General features: G+C 28.8%; 1 protein-coding gene across 2 annotated transcripts in view; it reads right to left on the bottom strand.

The window, feature by feature from the left end:
* Positions 1–16,094, bottom strand: part of LOC136071770 (TBC1 domain family member 16-like) — a 43,094-nt gene that overhangs the window by 958 nt on the left and 26,042 nt on the right. The window contains exons 4-8 of one of the 2 annotated variants that reach the window (XM_065803256.1): positions 13,043–13,177; positions 7,156–7,342; positions 2,489–2,686; positions 2,056–2,356; positions 622–746 (exon numbers count right to left, since the gene is read on the bottom strand). In XM_065803256.1, the coding sequence (XP_065659328.1) occupies positions 622–746; positions 2,056–2,356; positions 2,489–2,686; positions 7,156–7,342; positions 13,043–13,177 (946 nt within the window). The remainder of the gene's footprint in view (positions 1–621; positions 747–2,055; positions 2,357–2,488; positions 2,687–7,155; positions 7,343–13,042; positions 13,178–16,094) is intronic. The other variant, XM_065803257.1, reaches the window with a different exon arrangement.

The raw sequence follows: 16,094 nt of genomic DNA, 5'->3' as shown, positions 1-16,094 counted from the left end.
AAAGTCTTTTTTTTTTATAAAAAAGAAAGAATTGCTTATGGTTGAACTATTTCTTTAAATTTTTCCATTAAACTGATTATTTTGCACAAAAAAAAAAAAAGAAAAAGAAAAGTCAGACTTTTTACACCTTTGTCAAATCACAGCTCCTTGGCTGGGATTTAAAAACGACATAGTAATATCTTAAACGACCTAATCATTTAAAAATAACATAGATAATATCTTATACTTAAGTTATTAATAAAGTTTAAAACTTTCTTAATAACTCAAATTACATCATGTCTAAAAATTATCTCATGCTGCCTGTAACACCTGTGACCACCTGCTCAAAAATGATAATGTTTTAGAAATTTAATGAAAAAAAACAAATGAAAATACTAATTAAAAAAGAACTAAAATTTATTTTGAGTACAAAATTGAAACAACAACCTTAGTGTGTGTTTTAAACAACTTAATGACAAGGTGTGCCTTCTGTAACCATAATTTAAACCTGTAAGTGTTGATTCATATACATTAAACTTTTTCAAATTTAATTAAAAAAAAAAAAAAAAATATTGCATCAGAAAAAAACAGCAAAACAACCTTATAAAACTCAAGTTAAAAGTTATGATAAAGACAAAGTACCTCATTTTCATTCTTTTTAACTTCTTTAATTTTTACAGATTGATTGTCTAATTCGGTTGATTCTAAAAATAATTGGGAAGATATGTTTTCTTCTGTATTGTTAGCATTATTTGTATCAACCATATCTAGATAAAATTACAGAAAAGTTAAAAAAAGCGCATCTTTACAAAGGCAAGAAAAGTTAGTAATAATAAAAAAACATTTGAAAAATGCATCATAAAATTTAAACTCTTAATTTCTAAATTTTATAATAACAATAGAGTTAAAAAATCTAATTGAAATTTTTATAATATAAGATTATTCAAGTCTCATGTATTGCTATTTTTAAACAATAAAAAATTTTTTTAACTACTATTTTACAGCTGTTGATGGAATCAAATGAATTAAAAATTAAAATGACTTGTTTCTTGAATTTACAAACTGGCTATTTCATAGATCACACGGCTTGTCGGTAAATCCAAGAAATAAGTTTTTTCAATTTATTTGATGCAATTACATTGCTATTGAAATATCAATATTTTTTGTTTTATCAAGAAAATTAAAAACACATAAATGAGGAAAATTAACACAACATTAAAAAGTTTTTTTTTAAAACAAGTTCACTTCAAACAAGATTGCAAGCAACCACAAAATAAATTAGGAGTTAAAAGAAAACAAAGAAAAGAGTTGACGAAGAAAATGAACACAATTGAGAATGAAGAGAATGAATACAATTGAGAATGAAGAGAAAGAATACAATTGACAATGAAGAGAAAAAATGCAAATAACAGAAAACTTAAAAAACTGTAAATTGTATAAGTCAGGAAAAGATGAGGAGATGAAGATATGAGGAGATGAAGATATGAGGATACAAGAGATGCCCAAATTTCGCTAAATTTATCGAGCTTGAAGGAACAGTTACAGTAAAAAAATGCGATTTCACAAGACACCCAAGATCTTTTAATTACAAGTCACCCATGATTGAGTCTTGATTGATGCAACAAGCAATGATGGTAGGCCATGGTAGTGTTTGTAGAAAAGAGAAAGAGATCTGGCCTTTAAAAATGGGACAAAAGCTTATAGGCAAACAAAACAATGCTTTCAAGCAGAGGATTATTAGTGTTTCAGAGTTTAGGACTTAAACAATTTAGAACCTTCAATGTAAAAACAGAGCAATAGAAAATTTTTTTTTTGGTTTTTGGTTTTTACAATTTTGTTGAAAAAAATCGAAATGGTTATAGCTTTTCCAAACTTTGTTTTTAAAAACTTGTGAATGTCGTTAAAAAACCTAAACATAAGTTATAAGGCCAACACAAAAAATTATTTTAATGATTTGAGATTTAGAGACCAACACAAAAAATTATTTTAATGATGCTTATGTGTAAAGATGAATGTAAATTAAAAAATATTCTTATATAACTTTGAGTATTTTTATTAAAATATAAACTAAAGTACCTTTATTTTCTATTTGATTATCTTGAAAAACTTGTATACAACATTTTTTATGATGACTAACACATTCAATTTCAGGAGAAATTCCTCCATCCCAGACTCCTTTACCTGACAACAAGCCAAGTAAAGAGCAAGGTATTTTAGCCATCTGTCTAAACTTATACAAAAGAAAACGTGCTTCTTTCAACGTAGCAGTTCCATCAAACTTCATTGCCATTTCTGTAAAATACTGCAAAATTTCATCAGAATTTAATTTTCGCTCTATGCAAAAAAAGCCATACAGCTTCACTATCGCAACACAAACCTAAAATATAACATATAAAAATAAAAAAAGTTACAAAAAAAGTACCATGTTTAACAGAGAAAATAAACTAAATAATAAAATAAATTAAACATTTCTCTTTAAAAGAAATTTATTATCAAAAAAATAACTTACAAAAATGTGAAAGTAGTCAGTCTGATACCTTGACCAACACGCTTCCCATATCTTAAGTACCTCCTGGTAGAGGAACTCACGCTTGAAACATAGAACCAACCACCGATGAGCAAAAAGCAAATCCATTTCATAATCTTGTCCCAAGAAATGCAAATAAAAATCAGGCAACATAATTCTTAGCAATTCACGAAGATAATTCTTTAAAATTAAAAACAAAATTAAGATAATTTTTAAAAGAATAAGCATTGCTGGCATGTTGCTATGGTATTGAGTTTAGCTAGTTAATAAATGCATTATTGATCAATTTTTATTTAGTTTAAAGTAAAAACATTTAAAATAATAATAAGTATACAAATAATAACAAATACAGAAAATAAAAGAAAATAAAAATTTCAAATACAATTGAGAAAATAAAAATAGTCTCACTGTTATTTTTTGTTCTAAATTAATAAATAAGGCAGTGAAACAATTTTTAAATCTACTTTGTTTCTTATTATCTTTTTCTACAATCAGAAAATTTAAAAATCGGCTTTTTTAATTAGTTACAAATGGAAAAACAAAACTAAAAGTATTGAATTTGGGGTGAAAACAGAACTAGCCTCATGCACATTATATACAAGAAAATACTTAAAATATTTTGTTTTTACGCTCATTTAATATTTAGTACTGCTTCCAGAGTTCTTAACAACTTCAATTATGCAACTTAACATAATAGTCACAAGATTTTGGGTGATTTCTGAAGATGTTTCATTCCAAGCCTCTCTGATAGGAGTTTTAAGCTCCAATGTGGGTTCAAATGACTTACCATTTTCATAAACCTTTCTAAAAAGTATTCCACATAGATTTTCAGAAATCATCTTTATCACCAAAGATGAAGATGATTTCTGTCATTGATAACATTGACAGAAATCATCTTCATCTTTGGTGACAGAAACAAAGGGTGAACTGGCCAGTTTTCAACATTATAGTTAAAAAAATCCACATTCATCTCTGAAAGGCTGAAAATTGTACCATGAATCTGCAGTAACCAAATCTCCAAGCCTTGTTGTGGCAGTGATTTTAGTCGGGAAATTAAGTTTTCCAAAGCCAGTTTCGTAGTAATCATATAGCAGAGCCATTCCATCACTAGGCCTCGCTGCTAGAAGCTTCTCGGCTAAGTACTGCAAATTAGGCTTTAAAACAAGGTCACTGAATAGAGCAAGGGGCACCATTTCAGAACATAGGTACCACAGATGATGTTTCAGTGCTTTAATAGCGCTTTCAGATATTTCAACACTCACTTGTGTGTACTTCAGTAGTTTCTGATAAAGGCAGAGATCATGCCATGGGGTGTCAACTGCAGATCTACAGGTTGTCCACCAGGCACTGTATATTAGACACACAAAGGTGACGAAGCTGCATAACTTCGTCTGCTGTGCAGCAGTGGTAATTGTTCCTGCTGGCAACAAACGAATCTGCTCTTCAAGAAGGACCATTTTGATGAAGTACAATATTTTGGACATCCACCATGCTTTGTGGACTGCACCCAGTCGACAAAAGTGAAACTGTCTGTTTTCTGGATTGAGGTACAGCAAACATAATTCACTGAATTCTTTATAGTCTTCTCGCTGATGCTCTATGGAAGATTCAGCAACTGCTTCTGCACTTTCTTTCCACATAGTAATCTGAGAAACAGTTTGTGAATCATTAGAGAAAGGTCGAGTGTCAAATGGACTGAGTGTCTCGTCACTTCCATAAGGAAATGTGTCATGCTTCTTTAATGTGCTAAAGCACGTATCATGCTTCTTAAATGTGCTAAATACAGTAACTTCTGGTAATTTTGATGCTTTATTGTGCAAGTTGTTAAAAACCTGTGTTAAAATAACTTCTCCAACATGATGACGGCATGCAGACTAGAGCAATGCACGGCTAATTCTTTGCTGCAGGGCCACACACGTGGCGCTGACATGTCCAGTATTGCTAGCCGTAGTATCAAAAGTCATGTTTACTATTGACTCAGCATAGTTCCATGACTGCAACAACTGCATTGTAGCATTAGTGATGATATCTCCATATTGTTGATCTATCCTTGGTTGATAAGCAGGTACGCCAAGTATTTTGACATTGATGTTTTTGCCAACAGTGACCACAAGTCTTTCCTGTAAGTCATGTGTTGCCTGACTCTTCATCAGTTTAAAATCCCAGTGCAGGAAAGCATACTTTGGTGGAACCCATGACTTCCGAACTTCTGAAGCAATTTCTTCATTCACCATACGCCTGGACCTGTCTGCTGTGGCATATGATACAGCAATTTTTCTAGCATCACGTTCTGTTTCTTTAATAATGGCCTCAGTGAGTGCAGACTGTTGTGCAGGAGAAATTTTCATTTTTGTTGCTAAAGCAACAAAAATGAAAATTTCTCAATTTACAATACAATTCTTGGAGATTTGAGAATGTTATAAGGTATATGAGCAGCCATTCCAGTGAGAGTGGTTTGATGGTGCATTTTTAACAGTTTCTTTTCAGAATTCTTGAAACGGACTATTGATATCATATTTACTTTCATCACTACTTTCCTCGCTGCTGTTGCTAGAGAGCTCTACTGTACAAATGGCAGATACTGTAGCAGTAGCAGTAGCTGCTTCTTCTGCCCTTAGTCTCCTTTCTTCTTGCTTTTGTAGTCGTGCCTTCTTGCGCTGTAACTGTAATACCAATTTCTTGTCATGGGAGGCAAATGATGCTGTGAGGTCTGTCTTCATGGACTCTAAAAACTTTACATCTTTGTTATTCTTCATGACTTTTTCAGCATCTTTTACCCACAGTGGAAATGTCAAACTGAGTTCTTCTGACATTTGTTCAAGCTTGGCAAGTGCTGACAATGATGAACAAAGATCTAGAGGAAGTTCACAAAGTTTTACATTCTTTTCAGACAACGCAATGATTTTTTCACAGGCCTTCTTTTCTGTTATTATTGGAATATTTGCTTTCTTGAAGAAAGGAATGATCTGCTTCAACACAATTTTTGCACTGTCATGTTTCGATCGATTTATAGACAGGCTAGATTGTTGATGAAACATTTAGCATCGCAGCACTTGTTCACTTATCGGTAATCTACAACCAATTATCTTCTGTAATACTGGCTTCTATTCCAAACACTGAACTTTTCTGACAAGTCTTTTTTGGCATAAACTTCACAGCAGATTGTACCATGCTATTGGTACAGTGGTAGCTAACTCCTAAAAATACAAATGGAGTTTGAAACATTCTATAATAAGTAAGAAGATATGAATTATAAAACTCTTCATTAATGCTAAGTTAGACATACAAATCTGCAATAATACCGTAATAATGCCATAGTTAGCTATATTTCGTGCTTCATGTGGAACCATTAGGAATAATTATATTTTTATAATATTTCACAAAGTAACTACTTAACACCAAAGGAACATGTTTATTATAGGGCCATTAAGAATTTAACCTATGAGGGGGTTTGATGCACCCTAATATGTATGTATGTATGTATGTATGTATGTATGTATGTATGTATGTATGTATGTATGTATGTATGTATGTATGTATGTATGTATGTATGTATATATATATATATATACATATATATATATACACACACACATTCTTATATATATTATATATATATTGTTCATATATATATATATATATATATATATATATATATATATGTATATACATGTATATATATAAATACATATATATATATATACACACATTCTTATATATATTATATATATATTATTCATATCAGGGATGCGGCGTCCCAAAAGGGACTATATCTCTACTTTTTTCAAGTCCGTAGTATCCAGAAGCTCTAAACATGATTGTTGACTTATGATCTGCTCTAAGAAAAAAAGTTCATGAGATTTAATGACTTGAAACTTATTGTTTTTATGCCCGGAGTCCTGGAGTCCTTGCCGCCATTATACCTAAGGACTCCGGGTTCAAAAAACAGTTGTTCCTCTAACCTAAAAGTCTTAATTTTTTTTCTATTTGTAGTCCATTAACATATTTATATTTTTAGAACTCCTGGATACCAAAAACTAGGATAAAGTAATCTTTTTGTAATTTTCAAATCCGGAGTCCTTTTTCGGACTCCGCATACCTGATTATGTATATATAATATACATTAAATATACATAAATATATATATGCATATATGTATGTATGTATATATATATGCATATATATATACATATATATTTATGTGTATATGTATATATATATATATATATATATATATATATATATATATATATATATATATATATATATATATATATATATACTAGATATATATATATATATCTTCTAGTATGTGTATATATATATATATATATATATATATATATATACTAGATATATATATATATATATATCTTCTAGTATGTATATATATATATATATATATATATATATATATATATATATATATATATATATATAATATATATATATATATATATATATATATATATACTAGAAGAGTGATTAAATAATAATTGAATTTCAAACATGATTCAGAGTTTCATGTTTTATTTTTAAATTTGCTTATTTGAAAAACATAAAAACAATAAGTTTATATATTATTTGAACTAAACTGATATTGACAGGAAAAACAGATTTAAGCCTTTTAATAACGCAATAAAACATACCAAAGAAACCTCCATAGAACTGTCTGTTGGTGTTGCAACAAACATACTTGCTTCCATTAGACCCACAAAACACCAAAATGTATCTACTTCATTATGGAGAGTAGCAAGCAATGGTGCAACTAGATCACTCATACCTTGTGTGTAACTGATAACAGGGTTATAGATTGCATAATTAAGAAGAAGATTTCTAAATGCCAGTTTAAATAAAAATTAAATTAAGTTAAAAAAAAAAGTAAACAAGAAAATTTTAAATTAAATTTAGGTTCAGTAATTAACTTTAAATTAACTTTAGGTTCAGTATATATAGTTAAATAATATATATTAGACTTTTAAACTTTTTGTTGTTGTTGTTACTATTTTTGAAGAGATTTAGCAATACTCACACATTGTTCTAAGTGAGATTGAAAAAAGCAGGTTAAATGCTTGAAATTGTTTTAGTTTAAAAGTTAAACAATATTTGATTAACCAATAAAAAAACTTTTGAAAAAATATATAGTAAATTATTTTATATGGATAAAAAGAATTTAAGTATTACATTGTTTTTTACCACAATTGTTTGTAAGATTACATATATTTTATTATGACATCATAATACAAACCTTTTTTTATGAAAACCACTAAAAAAACAAAATTGCTGAAAAATGAGCAAAGTATCTTTGTATATGATCTGAATATAAGCTGAACTTAATAGAAGTAATAATAATAATAATAGTAGTGTCTACTCGAGCGTGTTTGACAATAAACTCTGGGCAGCCATTAAAGCCAAGGTGATAGCAAGAGAAAGTCTCTAAGCACACTTTTTAAAAGAAAGTATAAGAAATTAATATACAGATATTTAAATATAAATGTAACAACAATATGTCATTTAAAATTACGTAAATGTAAAAATTCCATTACATTACAGCAGCATCACGTACAAATGTCTGTAAGTGTAAAAGTCTTGAGAACAAGTTTGCAAGGGGTATATAGAACAATCGTGTATAATCTCTTTAAAATATGAGAAAACTTTATTATAGTCTTTTTTGCTCTCTCTCTCTCTCTCTCTCTCTCTTTCTCTCTCTCTCTCTCTCTCTCTCTCTCTCTCTCTCTCTCTCTCTATATATATATATATATATATATATATATATATATATATATATGGGCAATTCCGCAAGAATGTCATAACATTTGACACTCTTTAAGCTATTAAGAATGAACCAAATATGGAAATGACTTGAAACTTTCCAGTAAAGTGAAATATCATATAATTTAGTAAGCAAAAGTTAGCATCAAAGAATAAAACTTTTTTCAAACTCTACGTAATGTGATGGTCATAACATTTACTTTTTACCACTTCTGAACAAAATAACTTAGTCAGACTAAAGTCAAAACTAAATGTTTCTATTGTTTTTCAAACAAAAATGGATTGGATTTTCGGCTAACATATTTTTCTTTATGAAAAAATTAATTTCATTATTTTAACACTAAAGTTTTGCGCCACAGATTTATTTATGCATGATGATATTATTGTAACAACGCAAAAAATTTTACTGCGTTTTAATTATATGATAGTGGCTACTTACTGCAAATAAATTTACGCTAATAGAACTGATTCCTGTTATCACCACATAAAGTCGATTCAAAAAATACAAAGCAACTTCAACTTCACTGCTTAATCTAAGAAATCCTAAAGTATGCTCGTATTACCAAGGTGCTCATATTACTGTAATCAACCCTATATATATATATATATATATATATATATATATATATATATATATATATATATATATATATATATATATATATATATAATATATATATATATATATATATATACATATATATATATATATATATATATATATATATATATATATATACATATATATATATATATATATATATATATATATATATATATATATATATATATATATATATATATATATATATATATATATATATATATATATATATATATATATATATATATATTAGGGATATGACTTTTTTGCAACCTACTAGGCCTGTATCGTAATTCAATGAACTTTTATGTAAAAAGAACGAATAGATGTTTCATTTTGACATATTTTGAAAAAAGGTCACCCCAAAACCAAAAAATCGAATTTTCAATAGGTACACTTTTGTACAGTAAATGAATATTAAAGGCTGAAGATGTTGTAAGAGTCATACTCCTGTTGTTATTTTATTTATTTATGCAACATGTACTGTGATATAACAAAAAACATTATGTGATATATAATTATACAAGTATTACAAAATTAACAGTATCAAAGCGTCTAGTACAACAATATACATAACTGTCTGTGTCTATAGGCCTACTGTGTTTAGTACATGGGTCACATGATGCTCACGTCTCATAAAGAGTCTAGCGCTTATTACTTAGAATGAATCGAAGTTGCAGTTTGTCTTTCTTTCTGCAGGAAGCATACAGGTCTTGCATCACCTTGATTGCACGTTCAGCTATCTGATTACTTCGTGGTATGTCGATGACGGATGGCTCTTTCTTCCAGTGATTTTTGAATGACTGCAATGCCTTTTTGTGAGGCTTCAATACATCAGATAAATTCTTGAAGTCATTGTCATTGTACTTTTGACTACTAAACCAATGTTCTGCCCACTCATATGAAATGAACCTGCAAACCTTCTCCAAATTCTTTCTCGCTTCAGGCATAAGAATGAACGCCAGAATGGCGAGAATGGCTCTTGAGTTCCATCTGGCATTGCTCATATTAGGAATGTTCTGAAAGTGAATCAGAGGGAAGTTTCTTTGTTCTTCATAGAACCTAAACACTCTTGTTAAATGGTACAAAAACTTCATATCGTCTCTCCACCCTGATTTATCAAGAATTTCTACAGTTCCATTCACAAACTTATCCTTCAGTTCATCATACTTATTCAACAGTTCAGACACAAATGGGTATTCAATGTTTGGAGATTTGGTATCACCCCCAAGTTCTTCGTCCATCACCAGACGGAGAATCCTGTCTAGTACGTGATGCTGACAACCGATAAATTGTGGTATTGTGACACCCTTTAATTTAAACATACGTTGCAACTTCACAACAACTCCATTTCTCTTCCCAGTATTGACGTTTGTTGTATCAGTAATGATCATCTTAATTGAATTCCACAAATTGTATTCATCAATAAGTTTGGCAATTTTTTCAGCAACAGTTTCAGCTTTGCCATCTTTTAAACGCAGTGCATCAAGTTTCACGTCAGTTCTTTCATTCTGAAGTACAACTACCTGATATTCCTTATCATCTATTCGTTTGCCGTCAAAGTGTAAGGACCACTGTTCCATTTTAAGTTGTTGTATCATTTCTTTTTTTAATTTACCTGCCTCTTTGAATATGGACTTGTAAATTGCTGATTGACTTGGAGTTGGAATATCAATACCTTGTTGTGATAATACATTGCATATTTTAGCAGCTTTCTTTGTGGAAACTCCACTTGATGTAACCATACTTACAGCAAATTTACTTTTGTAGTGCTTTCTAGTTTTTTTCTGAGTGTCCTCATCATCGTCTTTATCACCGTCGTCGTCTTCATCATCTTCACTCTTACTTTTGCAGTTTTCAGATTCAGTACCACTGTCTGTGGTAGACAGGACTTGTGATGTGGAAGGTATTGCTGTTCCAGACTGGACTTTCCTTCTCTTGGAAGGGTGAATGGTTTCTTTACTTGCCACTTGTCCTGTTGAGTACCCCACCTGTCCTTTACTTTCTTTTTGTAGGTGGTATAGACGTTTATCTTCCGAGGATAACCACTGGCCATTCACTTTCGTGATGTCAAATAATGCATTGAGAACATCATATTTTCCACGCTTGACACATTCATCATAGACCTTCAGCACCTTCATAAGCTTTGCTCTTATCACTTGATCAGACACACGTGGAAAATTCAGTTTATTGTCCCACAATTTTGTAATTTCCTTAGAAATTTGGTCTATTCGTTCTTTTCTTCCTTTAACATATGCTCCGAGAAACTGGTATCTTCCTACGATCTGCAATTGAAGTGGTATTCTGGATTTTTCATCGAGTGAATGTTCTTCTACAGCCACGCTTCCTCTTCTTCTGTGTGACTCTTGAAATCTCACCAAATTTTTAGTCCAAGTCTTCTTGTTCTTTGTTACTGTGGTATGACTTTTCTTGTGAGACATCATATAATATTGTTACGACTTTACGGATAGCTGAGCGTAAATATCCGTTTAATAAAGTCGTTTAATTAATAAAATACTTTAACTGTATAGTAATCCAATTATAGTTCGATAATCCAGTCAATGTTGATAACAGTTCGATAATCCAGTCCGTATCCTAACGATAATGCTACAACTACTTATACTTCGTACACTTACAGCGTCTTTAGTTCGCTACAGTAGTTCCTTATTAGCTCAGTTACACGCAGAGTACTTCATAGAACTATTCACATTATCAACACTGAGCTCTGACAGCAGCTCGCTTATATAATTATTTAGAGCTTCCAGAATGTTCTACTAAGTTCTATAATCTTCTACAGTCTGTTACAGTCGTCTATATCACCGTGGTAACACAATGACGTCATCACATAACAATTCCAAGTATTTGCCGGCACACGGCTGTTTTGTTGCCATGGTAACGTGTGGCGTTATATTTATAAATTCATAACAAAATAATGAAATAAATAGAATTAAGCTGAGAATTAAGCTTAAGATTAAAACATCGGTCAAAAATGAATGTATAAAAATGGTAAATCAAATTTTTATTTTGGGGGTGACCTTTTTTTGTTGCAGAAAGCTATTTGGGCCTTTTTTCATGATTTTAGGTAAAAGTTCATCGATTTATGATACAGGAAACATTTTATTTGAAAAAAATTAAAAAGTCATATCCCTAATATATATATATATATATATATATATATATATATATATATATATATATATATATATATATATATATATATATATATATATATATATATATATATATATATATAATGGGCCATTCTGCAAGGAAGAGGAAAAAAAAAAAAGCAAAAAAGTTATGAAAACACATACTAAACTCCATAACTCTTTTTTTTAACAATTTACAAGGTTATTCATTTTTATATGCATGTCTATTCATTTTTATATGCGTGTTTATTCATTCTTATATGCATATTTATTCACTCTTATATGCATATTTATTCATTTCTATATGCACTTTAAAAAAGCAGTTTTTTTAAAACAATTGTCCTTGTTTCTTGATGAACAAGGTGCGTAAAAGATCAATTATGAAAACAAAAAAATCAATGACATCATGTACTAAAACTCTAAGGAATAAAACGAGTTGAATAAATTATCAAGTCTGCAGTGGCGTATATTATGCTGACATTTTGACCTTCAACAAAATGGAGAAAGCTTTGACTAATATAAAAGATTAGTTTTTCTTGGCATTCTTTTGTTTTAATCAAAAAAAAATTAGCCCAAACATTTTTTTTTATCATTCTCTTTAATATGAACACGTCTCAGAGGTTTAAGATCCCTTAAAGAGAAAACAAACTATTTAATAAATCTCTTATGAGCTCTACATATGCGGAAAAGGTGCACATGTTAATTTTATTTGCTCTTAAAGCCTTTTTTTTTTAATGAATTTTTTTTTCACAGAGCAGTGTTTTTATGGATTCAGTCAGTTAGTTGTTTATATACTTTGCAAGAGAAATAAAATAGTACTGGACTCCTAAAAACCATACAGCACAAATAAAGTCAGACAACATTAATTGCCAATAGGGAGCTAGATCCAACATTACATCAGTTTATGAATAATGTAAACTACTACTTTTTTAAGCATATAGTCTAGTTTTTCAAATAGAATTTTTTTGGAGAGCATCAGATTTAAAAAGTAAAAACTATAAATCCATAAACCTCATTATTTGTAAATTTGGATTGTCTTGACCTGCATAATAAGGGTGGAGTCTATCAGTACGAACAACATCTTTATCAACTATAAATTGCACTTTTCGCCAAAATACTTGAAATTCTTCTGAAGATAAAGCCAAACTTAAAAATAAATAAAATAGACCTTATTATATAAATAGAAATATATATATATATATATACATATATATACATACATACATATATATATACATATATATATATATATATATATATATATATATATATATATATATATATATATATATATATCTATATCTATATATATATATATATATATATATATATATATATATATATATATATATATATATATATATATATATATATATATATATATATATATATATATATATATAATAGATCTGATACTAAAATATCAGATCTATTATATAAAACATTAGTTTTTATAATACTGATCACTGTTAAAAAAATAAGAGATCTTTTTTGTACATTATTATACAAAAAACATTATACAAAATATATATATGACATTTTTTACCTGATGATTGCATTTAGGATTTTTTTTTTAAGGCAAATTTGTTTATTTTTGCTAAATTTCTCCAAGACAGGGGGTACCGCCACCCAATTTTTCTTCTTAGAATAGCCCTTGTATATATATATGTATATAGGGTCGGCATTCCGCAATGCCGACCTAACTGCCGACTTTAAAATATTTGAGGTCAGCAAAAAATTGCCGACCTCATTTCTATGTCTTATGTAAGACCTTTGTATCAAAGGTCTTTTTGCTGACCTGGTGCTGACCATTAAAAGATTGAGGTCGGCAATAATTTGCCGACCTCAATTTTTTAAAATATTTAAACCATTTTAATTAGTTATAGAAAATTATTTAATATGCTCATGCTGATGATAAAACATGTGTTATTTTTAAAGACTATTAAATTGGTATTGTAAAAAGCTATAAAACAACAATAAAACAAACTTCAAAGTTGTTTTGACAATATAAAGAGCTTGTGTTAACGTAAAACAACTTCTTGACGCTGCTTTGTTGCTGTTTTATAAAGTTTGTAACATTAATAACATAAAACGAAATAAAAAATAGAATTGCTTTAAATAATAAATTAAAATATTATCGTCATAAAACTTTAAACTTCATATTTGTGCAAACACATGCCTATAAACCATACAAGTCTATAATTTGTGCAAACACATGCCTATAAACCATACAAGTCTATAATTTGTGCAAACACATGCCTATAAACCATACAAGTCTAAAATTTGTGCAAACACATGCCTATAAACCATACGAGTCTATAATTTGTGCAAACACATGCCTATAAACCACACAAGTCTATAATTTATAGACCAAACGAGTTAGATCAAAACAAAAAAACATAAGATACGCACTTTTTATAATTTATTGTTTTTTGATCTTTAATTAATTTAAAGTATAATTAATTTTTTCTTTCAAATGGTTTTTAAGTTGATGTTTTCATTCAATATTTTTATTCAAATTGTTTTGCAATAAAAAGTGAGAGAAAAAAAATTATTTCCTTATATAAAAATTTCTTTGAAAATAAGTAAAATAATTTTTTCATTTAATTTAATTTTTATATTTTAGTCTTCTTTAATGTTTGCAATAGAATGTTTCTACTTTTAAAGTTTTCTATTTTTAAGTTTTTTTAAGTTTTCTATTTTTAGAAAACAAAAAATGATTAACTATTAAAAATGTACGATTAAAATAAAACTTTTTTCCTCACATGCACCATGATCTAAATCTGATATTGTTACTGTAGTTAGATATACGCTTAACTTTCAGGAATGATCCTCGTTATGCCACTGGGTATTACAGATTCTGCTGCAATTAAACTTATAATTATAAGTTTAATATAAATTATAAAAAAATTGAAAAATTTTAAAGAATTTTAATGCTCAATAGTTATTGAGCATTAAAATTCTTTTAAAATTTTTCAATTTTTTTTTATTTTAAGTATTATTTACAATATAATTTTAAATATAAATTGCAAAATTATTTGAAGAGAATTTTAGAAGACTAAAATTCTTTTGTTCAAATAGATTTGTTTTTAAAAAAATTCCTAAAAACAACTTAAGTATTTATAGAAAACATTTAATCACCATATCGCTTTACATAAAATGAAAATATAAAAAAATGGTATTGCATTTTTCATATTCTATTCGAGATTTCTTGTTAAAATGTTGCTCTTGTTGTTAAGTTTTGTAAAACTTTTGCTCCAATGGTGCAAAAGTCAATGTTCTCTTCATCCAGTCAAATCACAAAAAAGTGAAACTGGAAATATCATCTTTATGTGTAATTTCAGATGATTTGAATCATGTTGGATTTATCAATGAAGTTATGCATAAAACCATTAATCATATTAAAACTCATCTTTGTCCCACAGCACACTGTGCAAGGCAGTATAAAAACTGCAAATATTTTTACGATTTATATCACCATGCTCAAGACTTTTCTGTTTGTTGCATTTGGAATTTCTTTGTAACAAGCCATGGCAAATCTCCATGCGATGGAATAGGTGCTACTGTTAAAAGACTTTTTGCAAAGGCTAGTTTGTAGAGTCCAACCACAGGTCAAATACTGTCTTCTCAAGCAATGTTTGAATACTGTCAAAAGTCAACCAGTGGGATTATGTTTTTGTACCTCACTGCTGAAGAAATAGACCTAGTAAGAAACAAACTTATTGATAGAATTTTAATAGCAACTATTCCTGGGACAAGAAGTTTCCATCAATTTTTACCTTTTTCTCATTCAATTATAAAAAAGAAAAGGGTATCAGATGATAATAATTTTGCTTCAACATTTGAGTTCCTCAATAAATAAAAATATGAAACTATTAAAATTGACTATGTTATGATGTCACAATACTTGGTTGCTGAAGTTGATAAAGAGAACGATGATTTTATGGTAAAGTTTATGAATCCACATTATCCAAGTCGGTCCAACTACTGGCCAAAGTGAGATGATAATTACTGGGTGTCAAGAATGAATGTCATTTCTCTTGTTAAAACACCATCAACATCT

Source organism: Hydra vulgaris, chromosome 08, assembly GCF_038396675.1.
Source record: "Hydra vulgaris chromosome 08, alternate assembly HydraT2T_AEP".
Classification (NCBI taxonomy): Eukaryota; Metazoa; Cnidaria; class Hydrozoa; order Anthoathecata; family Hydridae; genus Hydra; species Hydra vulgaris.
The sequence above is the reverse complement of the archived record's forward strand: the minus strand, read 5'-3'. Positions and strand labels throughout refer to the sequence as shown.